The following is a 16,613-nucleotide window of genomic DNA, read 5'->3' on the forward strand; positions in this document are numbered from 1 at the left end:
CACCCCCTACATTCCCCAAGGAATAAACACAAAACCCAGCAAACAGCCCTCCTAATTCAGCCCTTGTTCTCGCTAACGCCACCTCACCTAGTCCCCCCTGCACATAAGGCTCATTCAAAGCATCTTCGACTGGGCCGGGCCAGAGAGACGATCTTAATACTTTAGACTACACAGATAGGTGTGTGCAAGCAAGTGTGCCTGTGCTAACGTGTTTACTTCGGTGTCTGTTTACGAATTGCTGCATGTAAATGTTTATAAAAACTGACAGACGTGTGCACATTCCTCTATTTTCGAGTTTAGATATTTATAAGTTGCAATGCGCAGGTGTTCATGGCTGGTTCTGCAGTAGCGTGTCTGCATGTAGTTTAATGGAGCAAATTAGGAGACATATCTTCCTAGGCTCCCACGCGGTGTGGTAACTTAGAGGTGTTGAAATTCAGCAGCTGTTTTGGACAGTTAAGACAACAAAGTGTTAACCCAAAGAAATGGCAGTAATCCAGGGCTAATATATATATTATATATATATATATATATATATATATATATATATATATATATATATATATATATATATTAAAAAATAGAAAGCATAACCTTAATGTGTCAGACTTAGGACACGTCCACACAAATCCGTTTTAGTTTGAAAACACATTGAGATATCATCCACAATAGAGCGGCACTTTACTTCGGCAAAAACTGAGATTTTTGAAAACATTCTCCATTACCAGACACTTGGGGAAACGATGACATTCGGAAACTGAAAACGGAGGTTTTAAACTTTAACAGATTAATGTGGATGTGGCTTCAAATAAGTATGCGCAGCACAGGTGGTCGCACAGAATTTTCGAACTGTTTTAGCTTTGTTTTGTACATCTGCTGTTCACTGTACATTAACTGTATCGTTTGGCTGCAATGCACCTAAAGCTTGAAACAATGATAATTAGCTTGAACCAATGGGAATTTCAGTGAGTTCGGTAATTGAAATTGCTTGATTCCTTAGCTTCAAAATATGTTACGCATTCCTATCTTTTAAACTCCATCAGACCTAGCCAAAACCAGCAAAATTTGATACTATTCTTGTCAGATTTTTTAGGTGATTTCAATTGACACTTGCATGCCAGACATCACTTCAGTCTATTACGATGGACTTCAGAAGATGAACTGATGCCAACTCCAACTGTAAGACATGGGATACTTCATATGCCACTGCTTGAACCTTGGACTTAGGACAGACCTCACCGAAATTGCCTGCCAGTTGAACTGTGGTGCACCTCACTGATCTCTGTCTGCATCACCTTGGTCTAATGATGGACTACACTCTTAAAATGGAATACATAGACTACAAATTCATTGCCAACAAAAGACTGCATCAGCCAACTAACAAAGGGCAATGCATCTATGTGAACTTCTACAGTTAATCCAGGATGGACTTCAAAGACATTAGTCATTAATCTTACAGACACTGGCCCTTATCACATACTTACAAATTGTAAACCATGACTTGCACTGCACATAAATAACTAATATTGGCATATATTCATGCTGTTTAGCCAGAGGGGAACTGGCCCCCACAGTGAGCCTGGTTTCTCCCAAGGTTCTTTTTCTCCATTAACCAACATCTTATGGAGTTTTGTGTTCCCACAGTCGCCTTCGACTTGCTCACTGGGGTTCTAAATAAAATTATTATTTAATTATTTATCCTTATACACAATTTACAATCATATTTAATTAAACTACACAATGATGACTAAGACTTTATAGATATTATAGTTTCATTTTCTGTGAATGCATGATTTTATGTAAAAGATGCTTTGAAACAATGTGTGTTGTGAAAAGTGCTATACAAATAAAAATGACTTGCATGCATAAATTTTTTTCCATAGGGATTTCATAAAATCCTTCATAAAAGCAGTGGCTTTTAAAAAGCAGTTTTTTTAAAAAGCACTAATTAGGGTGGCCGGGCCCACCCTAATTAGACCCAGGTCCACCCAGAATATTACAGATCATTCTTTGACTTCAAATATATAATGTATAAAATACTTTAAAAAATGCATAAATCTTGATTTCTGAACGTGTGAAAGAACTGTTTGAATACGCAGCCTTTCTATTACAGAAAATTTGGTAAAAAACAAATTGGGTGAAAATTTGGCCTATCTATTTTTATAGAGGCCCACACAGAAGTAATTGCCTGGCTTCACTCTTGCATAAAAGATTTCTAAGCCATGAACCAAACCAACCAGCTCTGTGATAAATCACAACATTGCAGACTTTGAAGCAAAAAAGTATTTGAAAATTGGACAAAAAGACAAAGGTACAAGACTGTGCACTTAAAGTCTTTAATAAGGGAATTAACCACAATCCCATGAAGCTTTGCGAATGACGTAATCGGAAAAAAAAACAAAGATGGAAAAATATAAAACTATTTATTTAAAGTAGTTTTTTATAAAGTACAGAATCAGTATATTTAAAGTATATTGCAAAATTTTCAGATATATACAATATATAGAAGTAGTTTGAGAGTGTAGGGAGAGCGATTATATCATTCACAGTGCATTATGGGAGAGGGCGGTTGCTGCTGGACTCTTTTGCTGTGGTTTGCTTGCAGCTGTTCTCTGATCGAGGGATCTTTCTCATAAGGATCCATGGGTAGTGTAGTTGTTCACCAGGAATTCTACACTGCTTTTAAAATATGAGGTTGAAAATTGCAGACTGATGGCTTCAACAGAAGCACTGACCATCGATTAACAACCACGGAAGCTCACGGTAAAATGTATGGGATTTTTACCTCTGGACCCAGAATTTTGCGCTCTATTAACAATATAGAAAATAGCTGCCTGGAGGCGTTACAAAGGCAGCAGATTAATAAACTGGCTTTCGTTAAAGGGCCTTCGATTTGAGTCATCACATCGCATGTATACTAGCTTTTACACTGTTAATGTTGGCCTTCAAGCATCTATGTTTCGCATTCTCTCTCTTCGGTCCACCAAGCCCAGCGGTTGCTTTGAATGGTGTAGCTCTGTGCTGTAGACAGCATGACTATGCTGATGCTCACAGGGCAGCCCAGACTCAAGAGAAATGGGCCAAGCATCGAACAGGCAGACTACACGACCAGAGTCACACTCAGGCCAGGTGCAGCAAGTCTTGCTCCAACCACAGTTAAGAACCAAAAGGTTATGATTTGGTTCCGTTGTCCAGGGAGTCATTTCTCTTAAGGTGTCTATGTGGACATGAGATTTTGGGGTTCTGCTAGGTTTGAAAGCCCAATTTGAGAGCTGAATAGGGGAGTAAGTGGGGGCAGATCTGGAAGCTAGATCCTGACTGGAGGAAGGGAGGATGGGAAGGAAGGGGGTACGTACCGTATGCAGGAGTGGCGGCTGCTGTGCTGTACCCGTAGGGGGTTCCAAAGCCTGTGAGAACATGGTATTCATGATGGATGGTAAACTGTAAGTCACTTTCACATGACTTGCATCAGGGCTTCAAAAAACCTTTTAACACAAGCATCGTGCATTGCTATGACCTCCATATGACCACATGATTGAGCGTTGGAAGGACGATTTTACAAGGTTGCTACGCAGCAAGAAAGTGGGAATTGTATACAGTAAATGGTCAAAATATGGAAAGAAAGAGGTGTTGGAGAATGTTGGGTGTAATCTGATTACAAAGTAATTAGGTACTGTAATTAATTACTTTTTGTACAAAAGTTGTGTAAAATTACATTTTGAAATCTAATAATCTGATTACAGTTACTGACTTTCAATTTAGTTATTCCCTTTTAAGCTAATTACTTTGGTTAACAATTTCTAAAATATTATGTCGAATTTAAAACTTGAATTATGTTCATATGCACGTCCGTTTGCATTTCTGTGACAGCTAGAGGATGCTAACCTCAAAGAGTCATTGCAAGGGTGAAACAAGTGTATGAATTGCATGTAACAATGAACAAGGAGGAAATATAGACATTATCTTGAATTTGTTGCAACAAAAAAATACTAACTTCTTTGAAAAGCGTTTTGGAAAGCAACTCAAAAGTACAGTAATTAGTAATGAGATTACTTTTCGTACCTTACCCAACACTGGTGATGATACAATATTTTGTCAATATAATGCTATTCCTTTTCCTCACAATATTTTTATTAATCTATTTGTGTATTCATATAATGTCCAATGTTTCAATAATGAAGAAGCAAGTCATCTACATAAGTGGAAATTTTGAGACAGTTTCTCAATATGGTCAATGCTGCTTCTATGATGCGTGAGAGCGATTGGAACTGAACTCGGATGATTCAGTCTTTCTTTCGCGGACATGGTTTTCTCTCACGTTTTTGCCTCAGTTTCAATCATGATCCAAATATGATACTGAGATGTATTATGATATATTGAAACTAGGGCTGTCAATCGATTTAAAATTTGTAATAAAATGTATTTCATGATATGGCAATTAATTAATCGAATTAATTGCAAATAATTGCATATAATAAATATTTGCTCAGAAAACTCCTCAAATAACAATATATATCAATAAATAAAGATCAAATAATCATAAAAAGTTATATTTAAATAATTATACATATAATATATATTATAAAAATTCTAACTCAGATAATTAAAAAGCATTACATTATTGTGGCAGACGATTAAAGTGTGAGGAAGACAAAAAGTGGCTTTAAAAGGCAATATATTGTTTATTCCACATTATTGAACACAAGCCTATTATTGACCTACAATCCACAGCAATCCATTTTGTAATTGAATTCATCAATCTGTCAGAGACAGATTTATTATGAGGGATTTTTTAAGAATGCGTCAATGTACACATGCGTCAGACATGCGTCAGACAATTGCTTTTAGCGTGCTTTGGTTGTGTCCCGTCATAAACACAATGTTTTTTAAGTCGCTATGTTAGGTAAAACAGTTTGAAACTTTGAAAAACACAACTCGAGAAAGTAAAAAGGATGTCTCATCCCTTAATGTCATGATATCCTTCGAAAGGTCAGCGGCAACCAGGGTCAAAGTCAAAATAATCACGTTACACCAATTGATCTGCATGTAATTGCTCCACAGAGTTCAATGCACAGGGAAACCCTGACGCAAATCATGTGAAAGGACCTCTTGAAGGTTAAAGTTTGAATTGTATATGAATTCAGTGTAAATATGAGCTTATTTACAAGTGGAAATGGATGCAGACAATTCTGTAACAAAAACACCAGGGAGTGGTGTTCCCATTCACATTTAAGGCCTATTTACACCAAGTCAGATGCACATACAAAACACAAATTATCCACATAAAGTTTGCGAAAAATGTTTCACATCAAAACGATTCACACTTAAGACCAAAGCGGAATTTTCAAAAAAAATTGTTTGGATACCTAAATGAATTGTTCGGTTTCTGATCAACACAAAAAAGCAACCCAAAGACGAAACATTGCAGTATGATAATTAGGATGCATTGTTGCCAGGCATGTTTTAATGCCAAAATCTGTAGTTTGGTGTAAACAGGCCTTTAGTCACTACAGAAACATTGTTTGTCTTTACACGCACCTGGTGTGACATATCCTGGTGCTGCGGCAGCGCTGACGAAAGCTCCTCGTGTGAGGGTAGGTCTTCCTCTTCCCCGCGCCGCCTGGACCGTGGCGGCAGACACAGCAGCGGCTGCAGCTAATGCCCCTTTAGTCTGTGGAAGACACAACACACTTAACCCAACCATGCACCTCACAGCTTTAACAAGTTACAACACTATGGAAACCAGAGAAATATCCTTGATTAGAGTCTATGAATTATAGTTGGCATTGATTTTTTTCTCTGAGGAAATAAAAATGAATTACTTCACAGGTCCTTTCGAAATCATTGTGGGAATATTGATCACAGAATATCTAATGGAGTGGTCATGAATTACCAGGCACTGACCCTGGCTATATGAGGGACATACTGAATACTGAACAGCACATTCTGAGAAATTGAAGTGGATGTTATTGATCACTAATCGAAGAGACCGATAATCTACCTGAGGGATTATTTTTTTCTTCTTGTTGCCAGCTGCATTGGGCCCAGAGAACAGTTTCTCAAGAGCCGCGAGGGCAGCACTGGCTTTGGCTACTTTCTTATTGGGTCCTGCACCACGAAACTTCTGCCCGTCCACTTCCACCTGCCAATGAGAGTAAAGGGATGAGGGTTTTCAACAGGAAGTTACATCATGCATTCGTTATAAGGGTCTGAAATGTGAGAAGCATTGTATTGCACAATGTGAATATAAGAGATATAGGTAGAGATTGACCCATTTTGGAGATTGACGATACTGATAACACTTTTGTGATAAAGCTAATAAACAGTTAAATGGCTGATAGTTTTTAAAATCAATACTATGAATGTTTTAAAAAAATGTATTAATCTTTTCTGGGACTGAGTGGCCCAGACCTAGATACTACAGTCTAAACTGAATGAAATTTCAGATACAGTTTATGGTGCAACCAAAACTTCAATAATACACAGAAAAAAAAAGATTTGGTGCATTACACGGTACAGAGGAAGGGTTTAATTAATTTGATACGATGTATGTGCTGCTGATGGGGCTTTCAATAAACTCGCATATTCTTCGATGCCTCGCTTCAATTTAGTACACTAATAATTTTTTATGTATTAAAGGGAACATGAAATATGGAAACATTTAGATGAATATTGTCTATAACAACAAATCCCCATGAGATGTCAGTGATAGTTTATTTTCCACTTTAAGAGACTGTGGTCTAGAGGTTGACCGATATATTGGTTTCACTGATATATTAGTGCAGATAGATAGATATAAAAATATTAGTTGCTTTTTGGAACGTTAGGTTACCAGAAAACAAAAATCAAAGCCTATAGTTTCAGACTATGAGATTAATCAGTAAGCGCTCTTCATCCAGCTCAGTTAACGTATTGGCATAATCCACTATCTGCCCACCTCTACTGTGATCATATTGTAGTGAAACACTGATACTCTGATCGGTGATCTATCGCCATTGATTTTTGCCAATAACAAACATCCCAAAAGCAACTATTGTCAGTGCTTAATCGGTAAAAAAGATACATTTTACATTCAAGTCTGCTGGACTCAACCCCACAGTACGTTCACTGACCGTCTCAATTTTGAAAAAATATTGTCTGATTAATCGTTAGCGGGTTTTCTACCAGCTTAGTTATCGGTATCTGCAAAATTCACTATCTGTCAACCTCTACAGTGGTCCTAATCTAGTGACTCGTTAATAATCAGATTGGGGAACTATTGCTGTTGATTTTTGCCGACAACCGATTACTGACAACTGTTGTCGCAGATGAATCGGTAAAAACAATAAATTCTACATTCAAGTCTGCTAGACTCAGCCCCACAGAAAAGTATATTTCACTTTGTTTTCGGAGTCATGTCTGTGAAATATTCTGTATTTCCTACTATTTACATTGCTTACTGCTCTGCTTAATACTTTTTTAAATTTACGTTGGTCTGGTATTGTGGTTTTATCCGTTTCAGGTAAACCCACCCCTAAATGACACAAATACAAAACAGACTGCCGGTCAGACTGTCTCTTCCCAGTTTTAGTGGATGGTTCTTACCCAGAATAAGCTACAATGTGGACCAGACTTTGAGACTTTGGGGTGGCTCACCTCCATGACGAAGCGTTTGTCGTGACTTCCTCCACTCTCGGAGATGAGCTCGTACTTCAGGCCTCGACGTTTCTCATTGAGCTCCATTACCGGGTTCTTCCCACTGGCCGTCAAAATAGGACCCTGAGTTCGCACCTAGTACCAGAACATTGTAAATATTTAAATGTGCAACACTTTTTTAGTATATGTAGATCCGCTGATGCCATTTGTGTACCTCCAGCGTGTTGGAGTTGTCTGAGGAGTGTAATGTATTATTGCTTAAGTGTGTGGACGTCTCGCTCTTGCCCTCCCCATCTGACTTCTCGTCTGCACTCATGGAGTCTAGGTCAGTGTCGAAGCCTGTGGGGTAACCCATTGCCTGCAGCACCTACACCACAGATTCACAAATAAATCAAATTACATAAATACAGCATGAACACTACAGGTCCAAAAGTATGTGGACCACCTCTTCTAATGAACAAGTTTCCAGTGAAGACAAATCTTAATTATTTTGCATATGATGACATTCAAGAGAATTATATGGTTACAACTTTATGGCAACAGTTTGTGGAGGCCATTTTCTGTTTCAGCATAAACAGAAAGCTTGGATCTTGATAGTCCCTGGTCACTGTAAGCTTCAATTCAATGGAAAAGAGTAGCATGAATATTATTTTTTGTGTGTGTCTGTGTTCCACTTAAGACAGACCTACAGATTTGGAACAACAGGAGGTCGCATACATAATGACAGAACTTTCAGTTTAAGGTCAACTATTTCTTTTAATGACTACGCTACATCAGCCCAAAATTTTAATGAGAATTTAACTTTTGTTACAAAAATGAAACCATAAGCAGAAAAGTTACAAGTTCTGTCAAAGAACCTAAAGCAAAGCTTAGAGAGATAAACAAGAGACTTCACTTTCTCAAGCCAAACGTTTTGAATCTAAAATATCCCAAAATGATGAAACATGCTGGGAAAGTTTGGTTTATCTTTGTTGCCTTCACTGAGCAGGAGGCATCAAAGTGGACTGTTTCTTGGATACTGAGCTCATTACTGAGAGTGAAGTCAACATTTTGAAAAGACTGTGTTATGTAAAAGTCATTGGATAATCAGAGTGTCAGTCAAGCTTCCATTGTGTGCCAATTCCAGAACACAGTAAACAAGAGCAGATGGAGATAAATAAGGAAACTGATGTTTTCACCAAATAAAAATGACAGCGAACAGTTTCAGTACTATACATATACTCAGGGTTGGGAGGGTTACTTTTGAAGTGTATTCCACTACAGATTACATGCAGTAAAATGTAATTTGTAACGTATTCTGTTAGATTACTCAAGGTCAGTAACATATTCTAAATACTTTGGATTACTTCTTCAGCACTAGTAGATTTTTTCACTTGTTTTGACTATAAAAACTCTGCCAGTACAGTAAGACAAAATACACATGCTAAAAATACATTCTCTGAAAAACCTAAATATCTTATGCAGTGTTGTTTCTAAAACAAGATAAATCAAATTGATCTTGTTTTAAAGATTTTTAGATGTTTTTACAGGAAAACAATACATAAATTATTATCAAGAATATGATTTTTGGCCTAATATCAAAGGTCTTACTAGAAACAAATTAATTATTATCTAACGCAAATTTTCTTGATAAGAAAATATGATCGTGCCTGGTAACCTGTGCATGTAAAATGGCTAGAAATAGCATTTTAGCTTAGCGTAAAGCTGGCAATTTACACAAGGTTTATTTCTATTTCTTCTGCTCCAAACTTACTTCTCTGTCTGCTCATATGAATGTAGCACATCATAAGAAAGTGTTTCACCGCTGTTCAAATGCACTTTGGATTGCATCATTTGTATGTATAAATGTTTTCCATCTGAAAGGACTAAATATTAAATGAAACAAATGACAATAAAATGCAAAGTAATCTCTTCAGTAATCAAAATACTTTTTGAATGTAATTGTATTCTAATTATCAATGATTTAAATTGTAACTGTAGTGGAATACAGTTACTTATATTTTGTATTTTAAATATGTAATCCCGTTACATGTATTCCGTTACTCCCTAAACCTGTATATACTATATATGTCAAGTATACTAAAGTATGTCAACAAAAATGCTTCTAGCTACACAAACTCGATTTCATGCATCTTTGCACGTGAAATGTGTCCGAACGCAATTTTCAGCATTGCAGCAATGGGTGCTGTAGCGCACAACAGACTGGTTTCTGAAGTAAAAATCCATAGGGTAATAGATTTTTAATGGCAACTTTAAAACCTTAAAAGACAGACCAACCATAAGCTCCGAAGTTGTTAATCGATGGTATATGCTTCTGCTGAATCATCAGCCTGCACTATTTCAACATTTTAAAAAAATATTGTTTATTTCTGGTGAAGAACTACACTACCCACAATCCTGATGAGAGATCAACCAATCAGAGAATCACTGCAAACAAAGTGCACCAAAAGAGTTCTTGGTGCATTCAAGTCATGTCGGAATGATCGTATTTACGAGTTAAGCTCCCATGAACACCACCACAAAGTCATAATTATGAGTGGGGATTCTCTGGATTTTTGTTGAGCCCCGCCTTTCCGAGTTGGGGTGTGTCGATTTTAGCAAATTGTTACTGGTAATAATTCAGTTTTACTGGAGGATTTTGTACTGTTTTATAAGAATAATGATTAAACTTGAAAGAAAATAACACTCATTAAGCTGGTTTAAGCAGCGACAAGCGTATGCAACAAAACTACATTTCCCATCATGTCTACTTTTAAGGTCATTTTTCTATTTCAGGTCAATTATTGTCATGGTTATGCAAATGTTTCAAGATAATCTTAAATTAGTTAAATGTCAAAATGTTTACAGCTAGCTACCTAAATAATAAAATGCTGTTTGATGGCACAGACATTTCAAGGTAACTATCTACCCCTTGAGCCCTGTGGTTTGTTACTGCCACAGTAACTCAATAACACAAGTTTAAGGCAACATAAAACGCTGTTTACAACCCATTTGACTGCTGCAGTCAAATGTTTTTCCAAGTTAAACAGGGTATTCAATGAGCAAAAAATTTTTTGGTGAAGGCCTTGATTTTATCCATCGGGTGGGACATTAAAAATCTGGTGTTACATACCAACCTGGCGCCAGACGGCTGAAGAGAAGGGCTTAAAATGTACAAAGGCTCATTTTAATAAAAGATTACGGAGACTAACATTTTTTGACCACTTTTTAAAATATGACTGGGACTGTGCATTAAGAAAGCAAACAGTGTCATTTTGATTTCAAGTTGAATTTAAGCATGTACAAGGAGAAAGTGCACTTGGATTATTATATTTTTTGTATATATTTTATTTTTTTTTTTTTTTTTTTTTTTTTTTTGAGTAAATGCATACTAAGTGTGTGTCTATGAGTAGGGGAAAAACCTCATAAGAGCAGCAGCGTTCATTTGTCAGTCTGACCTAAACTGGGGCTGTTGGTGCCATTAATGGCTGTAGAAAAAGACAGAAAGAGGATTAGTCCAGTTCTGTGCTACACAGAGCCTTTGTTCACAAACACACTTTGGGATTACATGGATTTGAGCCCTGTTTGTATCCTGGGAATCACTGGTAGGTGGGGGTACTTGTGGAACAAGCTTAACCAGTATTCCTGAATAGACTGACAATGGTACAACATTCTATATTATGTTGCTGTAGTGACAGAGACAATCGATTCAAATCTACAAACCTGGTTCTAAACTGGTGGTTTAAAATGGCTATATTATTTAGGCAAAGCAGTATACAGTTTAAAGGAATAATTCACCCTAAAAATTAAAGTTCTGTCATCCTTTACTCACCATCATGCCATTCCAGAACCGCAAGACTTTTCCGTGGGACACAAAAGGTACATTTCTTAAGAATATCCTGGCCACTCATTTCAAAATATTTATATAAAAAGTGAAAGGGGACTGGGTTTGTCAAGTTCCAAAATGATAAAAAGCACCATAAAAGTGGTCCATATGACTTGTGCACTATATTCCAAGTCTTCTGAAGTCATACAATAGCTTTGTGTGGGGAAAATATCAAAATTTAAGTTGTTATTTACTGATGATATTTCCCTCCACCAAAGCTCTGAAGCGGACATATGGACTGGCGAAATGACACATCAACACCATTTGGCACCAAGGATTCCATAACTGATATCAGAGCTAAAGTGGAGGGAAAGATTTTCAGTAAATAATGACTTAACTTTTGGTCTGTCCCTCAAAAAATTAATGAACGGATTTAGAGGCTTGTGGTTGAAATCGCTTATCTTGTAACAAGTATAACGACTGAACTCCAGGTATACCTTTACAGCCACATGCAACTTGGCTGTCTTCTTCGAGGAGCCGGAGGCTTCGTAAATAGTGCCGTCGACGTCTACAGACATGGTGAAGACGGGGGCGTGAACCGGACCAGACTGAGACAGCAGTTTATACTGCAGTCCCGGCCGGATCTGGTTCAAGCGCATGAGAGCGTTCATGGGTTGGTTTGAGTCTATTGCTTTACTGTCAAGAACTGCTGCAAGGGAAAGACAGAGAAACATTAGCAATTATAGCAAAAGAAAGCTGTCTTTAGACGCACAGCTCATCTTCTAACTTTGTACTATCCTAACTTGCTCCATCAGCAGGCTAATTGTTAAATTCAGCTGCTTTGAAAGCGATTTATTTGAGTCCAGCGAGGAACACAGGCTGGGGACAGCGGCGCGGCTCCAAGAGAAATTAAGAATCAATGGCATTGATTTCCCAACGGTTGCATGCTTCCTGCACGAGAGAAAGAGATAGAAACACAGCAGGGGGAGAGAGAAGGGGAAGGCGAAAAATAAAAGACTACAGCAAGATTGAGAGCACAAACCCAGATGAAGAGAATCTAGGTAAGAGATTAGCAGAAAAAAACAGCCAAAAAATTTAAAATGGGGAAAAATGAGACCAGACATATTTTAACCTGTCTAAAGTCAAAAAAAAAAAAAAAGGTTGAAATGTCCATGCCAAACACTGAAAAGCCTATATATCCATATCGCTCCAGTTCATAGAGACAAAAAAAAAAAATGTAATACATGGAAAGAAAAAGCTTGCATTTCAAATTCCAATCACATTTTAATGGCCAAATAAGGCCATTTTGAGCAACTATATAAATGCCATCAACAGCACATTTGTGTGTCATTCAGTTATCACTGAGCCGCATTACAGACGTCAACCAGAGCAGCTCCTGTACGGAAGAGCGCGTGAAGTGCTCCTCGAGTGCTCTCATGGGCGCGCCACCAGCAGACGCTCATGCCAAACTCCCGCGAAAAAATAAACGAACAAATATAAACTTTGATAGAGAATGCAAAGCACTCCGGCTAAACTTAAATTATTGTGTAACGGCAAATGTTCCTGGTCGTAGCGGGTTCATACACGCAGTGTTAATGACACGCAGTGACACGGAGGAGGAGATGCACGCTTACTCTGTTTCTGTGAAGTGATAAAATGATCAAACGAAATCTCAAAGGTTTTGTTTCATGACAAATAAGGGCATGTGGGTTTAATCAAAGAGCATTAAAATAATGTGAAAATGAAGAAATTAGGACAGAAATATTTTACTATTATATAATATAAATATAATAAAAAATATACCAAACATTCATATTTTATTTTGATTAAAAAAAATATAATATAAAATATGAGTTCCAAAAACAACAGAGTACATTTCAAATTGACCAAAACTTAAGTTGACCAAAAAGAGAGACATATTTTAAGTTTTTACTAATATTTTGAAATTTTAAACATTATTTTTCACGTAATTCATACGTTTTTAAAGCCTTAAAAGGAATCATACATCCCTATTTTATTATTTGATTTATATATTTGAAGTTAAATATGTAAAAATGACCTCTTACGGTGTATGAAGCACACATGCACCTTGAGAAATATGACAATTTATATGACAATTAATCGTCAGCTAAATGTCATAATTGTGACAGCCCAGAAGACAACAAAGCTTTTAAGGCCAGAGAGTGAGAGAGATGAACAGAAAATACAGGAAAGTGCAGGTTTGTTTATAAAGCAGGGTTCAAAAATCTGAGTCCACAATGTTTCTATTTTTTAACTGGAAAAACAAAATATAATCCTGGAATTTTATTGTGCTCTCAGATTTTCGGACCCCACTGTACTGTATGTAAACAATGTAAACAAAAATTATAAGGGCACAATGCTTTACACACTGCATAATAATCAAATACTAAAAACATAAGAAAATTAACTCATTAACAACAAAGTTTTGAAAATCTGATAAAAAGTGCATTATCGATTGACAAGGCTGTAGGTATATTTTGGGACTGACATTTCTATTAAACGAATAGTTCACCCAAAAATGATAATTCTCTCATTACTCAAACTCTTGCCATCTCAAACTCTTATGATTTTCTTTCTTCTGCAGAACACTAATGAAGATTTTCTTTAAGGATGAATAAGGTATTTTTGTCCAAACTAGTAATTCAATGGGTCCAAAACTTTCAAGCTCCTAGAGGACATAAAGGCAGCATAAAAGTATTCCATGTCTTCTGAAGCGATACAATCACTTGGGTGAAAACCAAAATTCATTGTTCAGTGAAAAATTAATTCCTTTTTCACAAAAACTCTTCACTTCCCCTCAGCTCTCCTATGCATGTTCACTCGAGAACTGACGCATACAAGATACAATTGGAACATATGATGAACATGCGAGCTTCACTCACTGAATGGACAAAAAGACCTCAATACATCCTTTAAAAAAATATTTTATTTCTGCAGAAGAAAGAAAGCCATACGAGTTTGAGACAGCATGAGGGTAATTAGAGTTTTAATTCTCGAGTGAACTATTCCTTTAAAACAAATATTGGTGGATTAAATGGCCTGGTCGATATATCGTTTATAACAAGTATGAATACCTGACCAACATCAACCGATAACCCATATGTATTTTCAATTACCAGTGGTGATATCTAGAGAGCAGGGTAACTGATGTTATGCAGATACATAATACAATCTCATACAAGCAAATGACATGGACTAAAAACTGCTGGAATAAAATGTTGAAATTACTTAAATAATTGTTTTACATAATATAACTCACAAAAAATTAAATAAGAACATTTTCATCAACAATGCTATTCTGGATCTGACATAAGGGTGAACTTCCACAACAGTGAATCAGGCTGATTCTCACATGAATGTAATAATTTCAACATGACAAATATTCGCCAATTAATCAGTCTGGATGATACATCGATCTTTTAGTTTTCATCACTACTCAAAGTGTGTGTGTGTGTGTGTGTACATGCATGCATGAGACCTTTTCTCAGGTTGCGTTTCATCTTCTTGATGAGATCTTTGTCATCCAGCAGACCGTCTTCATAAGGTCTCTTTAGCCCTAGACCAGATATACCACAAGAGCACAGTTAATGTCCTGATAAAAACACATGCACAATGACTTATTTTCCTAAAAACACACACGTACATCTAAGGGGGAACACTGGACATCATTTTTAATTAGTTAGCATGCATACTCACCTTCTCTGTCTGACCAGGGGTATTTCTGTGAGGGTTTACTTGAAGGGAGAGGGTCCATTTCTAACACCTTATTGATCTGCCCAAATGCCATGAGCCGCAGATAATGCTGAAATGCGCGCGCGCGCGCACACACACACACACACACACACACACACACACACACACACACACACACAAAGACTTGGTAAATTACAAAAGGCATCAAGGTTATCGAAGAGCACAAGTAAGGACATCAAAACGCAAAGTAAATTATGTGCTTTAGAATTTTTTTTTCTCAAAATTTACCCTGAAGAAACACACATGCAAATCGCCCTTATTTTCTTTCAGATAAAGCAATATGAGGCTGGCTTGAGCCCAGAGAAGTAACAGAGTGGCATGTTTAACTGTACGTGTGGAACATTAGCAGTGCTGGGTTGTAACAGATTATAATCTGGATTACATAATCAGATTACAAAAATAGAGTACTTGTAATTAGGTTAAATTACATTCTAATATACTCATAATCAGATTACAGTTACTTTATATGGATTACATGATTACATATTTAGGCAAAGGCAATAAATTGTTTATAATTTATTGATCCCTCTTACAGCTGATATAAATTCGGTAAATCTTTTAAGGAGGGGGAGATAGGGTGGAATTGCACAAACAGACCTGATACTAACCACCAGCCACAATTACACTGAAGATGGAGCGGTAATCCACACATAAATGCCGAACCGATTACATCTGTGCGGTAAAGTTAGTCTTAAGTTTCGCTAACCGCTTTTGTACTTGGCTTAAAAATTTACATGAATGCACTTTTGTGACAATTTCTGATACAAATTACAACACTTTGATAGCGTTTGTAATGCCGAAATTGCCGGTGTAAGAACTTTTTAAGTGCCATTTTTTATTTCACTCAGAAATATACAAATAGCAAGTGAAACGCACAAAAAATCATATCAATTCTCATATTGAATTTTGATCTGTATGTTTTCATTAATGCATGTAAAGGGATAGTTCACCAAAAAATGAAAATTCTCTCATTATTTACCCTCATGATATCCCAGGTGTGTATGACTTTCTTTCTTCAGCAGAACACTTTTGAAGAAAAATAGAAATACAGTATATCTCAGCTCAGTAGGTCCTTAAAATGCAAGTGAATGGAGATTTCTATTTTGAAGCTCCAAACATCATAGACAGTCAGCATAAACGTCAACCTTACGACACCAGCTGTTAAATGAATGTCTTCTAAAGTGACGCGATCACTTTTGGTGTGACAAAGATCAATGATTAATTACTTTTTAACACATGCTTTAACTCATGAAACCGCTGGAGTCGTATTGATGATGTTTATGCTGACTGCCTGTGATTTTTGGAGCTTCAAAAGACAAATCTCCAATCGCTTGCATTCTAAGGACCTACTGAGCTGACATATTTTTCTTCAAATGTGTTCTGGTGAAGAAAGTCATAC

At 36.7% G+C, this 16,613-nt stretch overlaps 1 protein-coding gene across 5 annotated transcripts in view; it reads right to left on the reverse strand.

Annotated features, from left to right (window-relative positions):
* LOC127432969 (spermatid perinuclear RNA-binding protein-like) overlaps window positions 1-16,613 on the reverse strand; it is a 162,292-nt gene that overhangs the window by 12,745 nt on the left and 132,934 nt on the right. For 3 of the 5 annotated variants that reach the window (XM_051684519.1, XM_051684518.1, XM_051684521.1), the window contains exons 11-18: window positions 15,158-15,263; window positions 14,940-15,017; window positions 11,938-12,149; window positions 7,850-8,002; window positions 7,636-7,770; window positions 6,002-6,142; window positions 5,539-5,671; window positions 3,357-3,407 (exon numbers count right to left, since the gene is read on the reverse strand). In XM_051684519.1, the coding sequence (XP_051540479.1) occupies window positions 3,357-3,407; window positions 5,539-5,671; window positions 6,002-6,142; window positions 7,636-7,770; window positions 7,850-8,002; window positions 11,938-12,149; window positions 14,940-15,017; window positions 15,158-15,263 (1,009 nt within the window). The remainder of the gene's footprint in view (window positions 1-3,356; window positions 3,408-5,538; window positions 5,672-6,001; window positions 6,143-7,635; window positions 7,771-7,849; window positions 8,003-11,937; window positions 12,150-14,939; window positions 15,018-15,157; window positions 15,264-16,613) is intronic. The other 2 variants (XM_051684520.1, XM_051684522.1) reach the window with 1 other exon arrangement.

This window comes from Myxocyprinus asiaticus, chromosome 42, assembly GCF_019703515.2.
Source record: "Myxocyprinus asiaticus isolate MX2 ecotype Aquarium Trade chromosome 42, UBuf_Myxa_2, whole genome shotgun sequence".
In the NCBI taxonomy this organism is placed as follows: Eukaryota; Metazoa; Chordata; class Actinopteri; order Cypriniformes; family Catostomidae; genus Myxocyprinus; species Myxocyprinus asiaticus.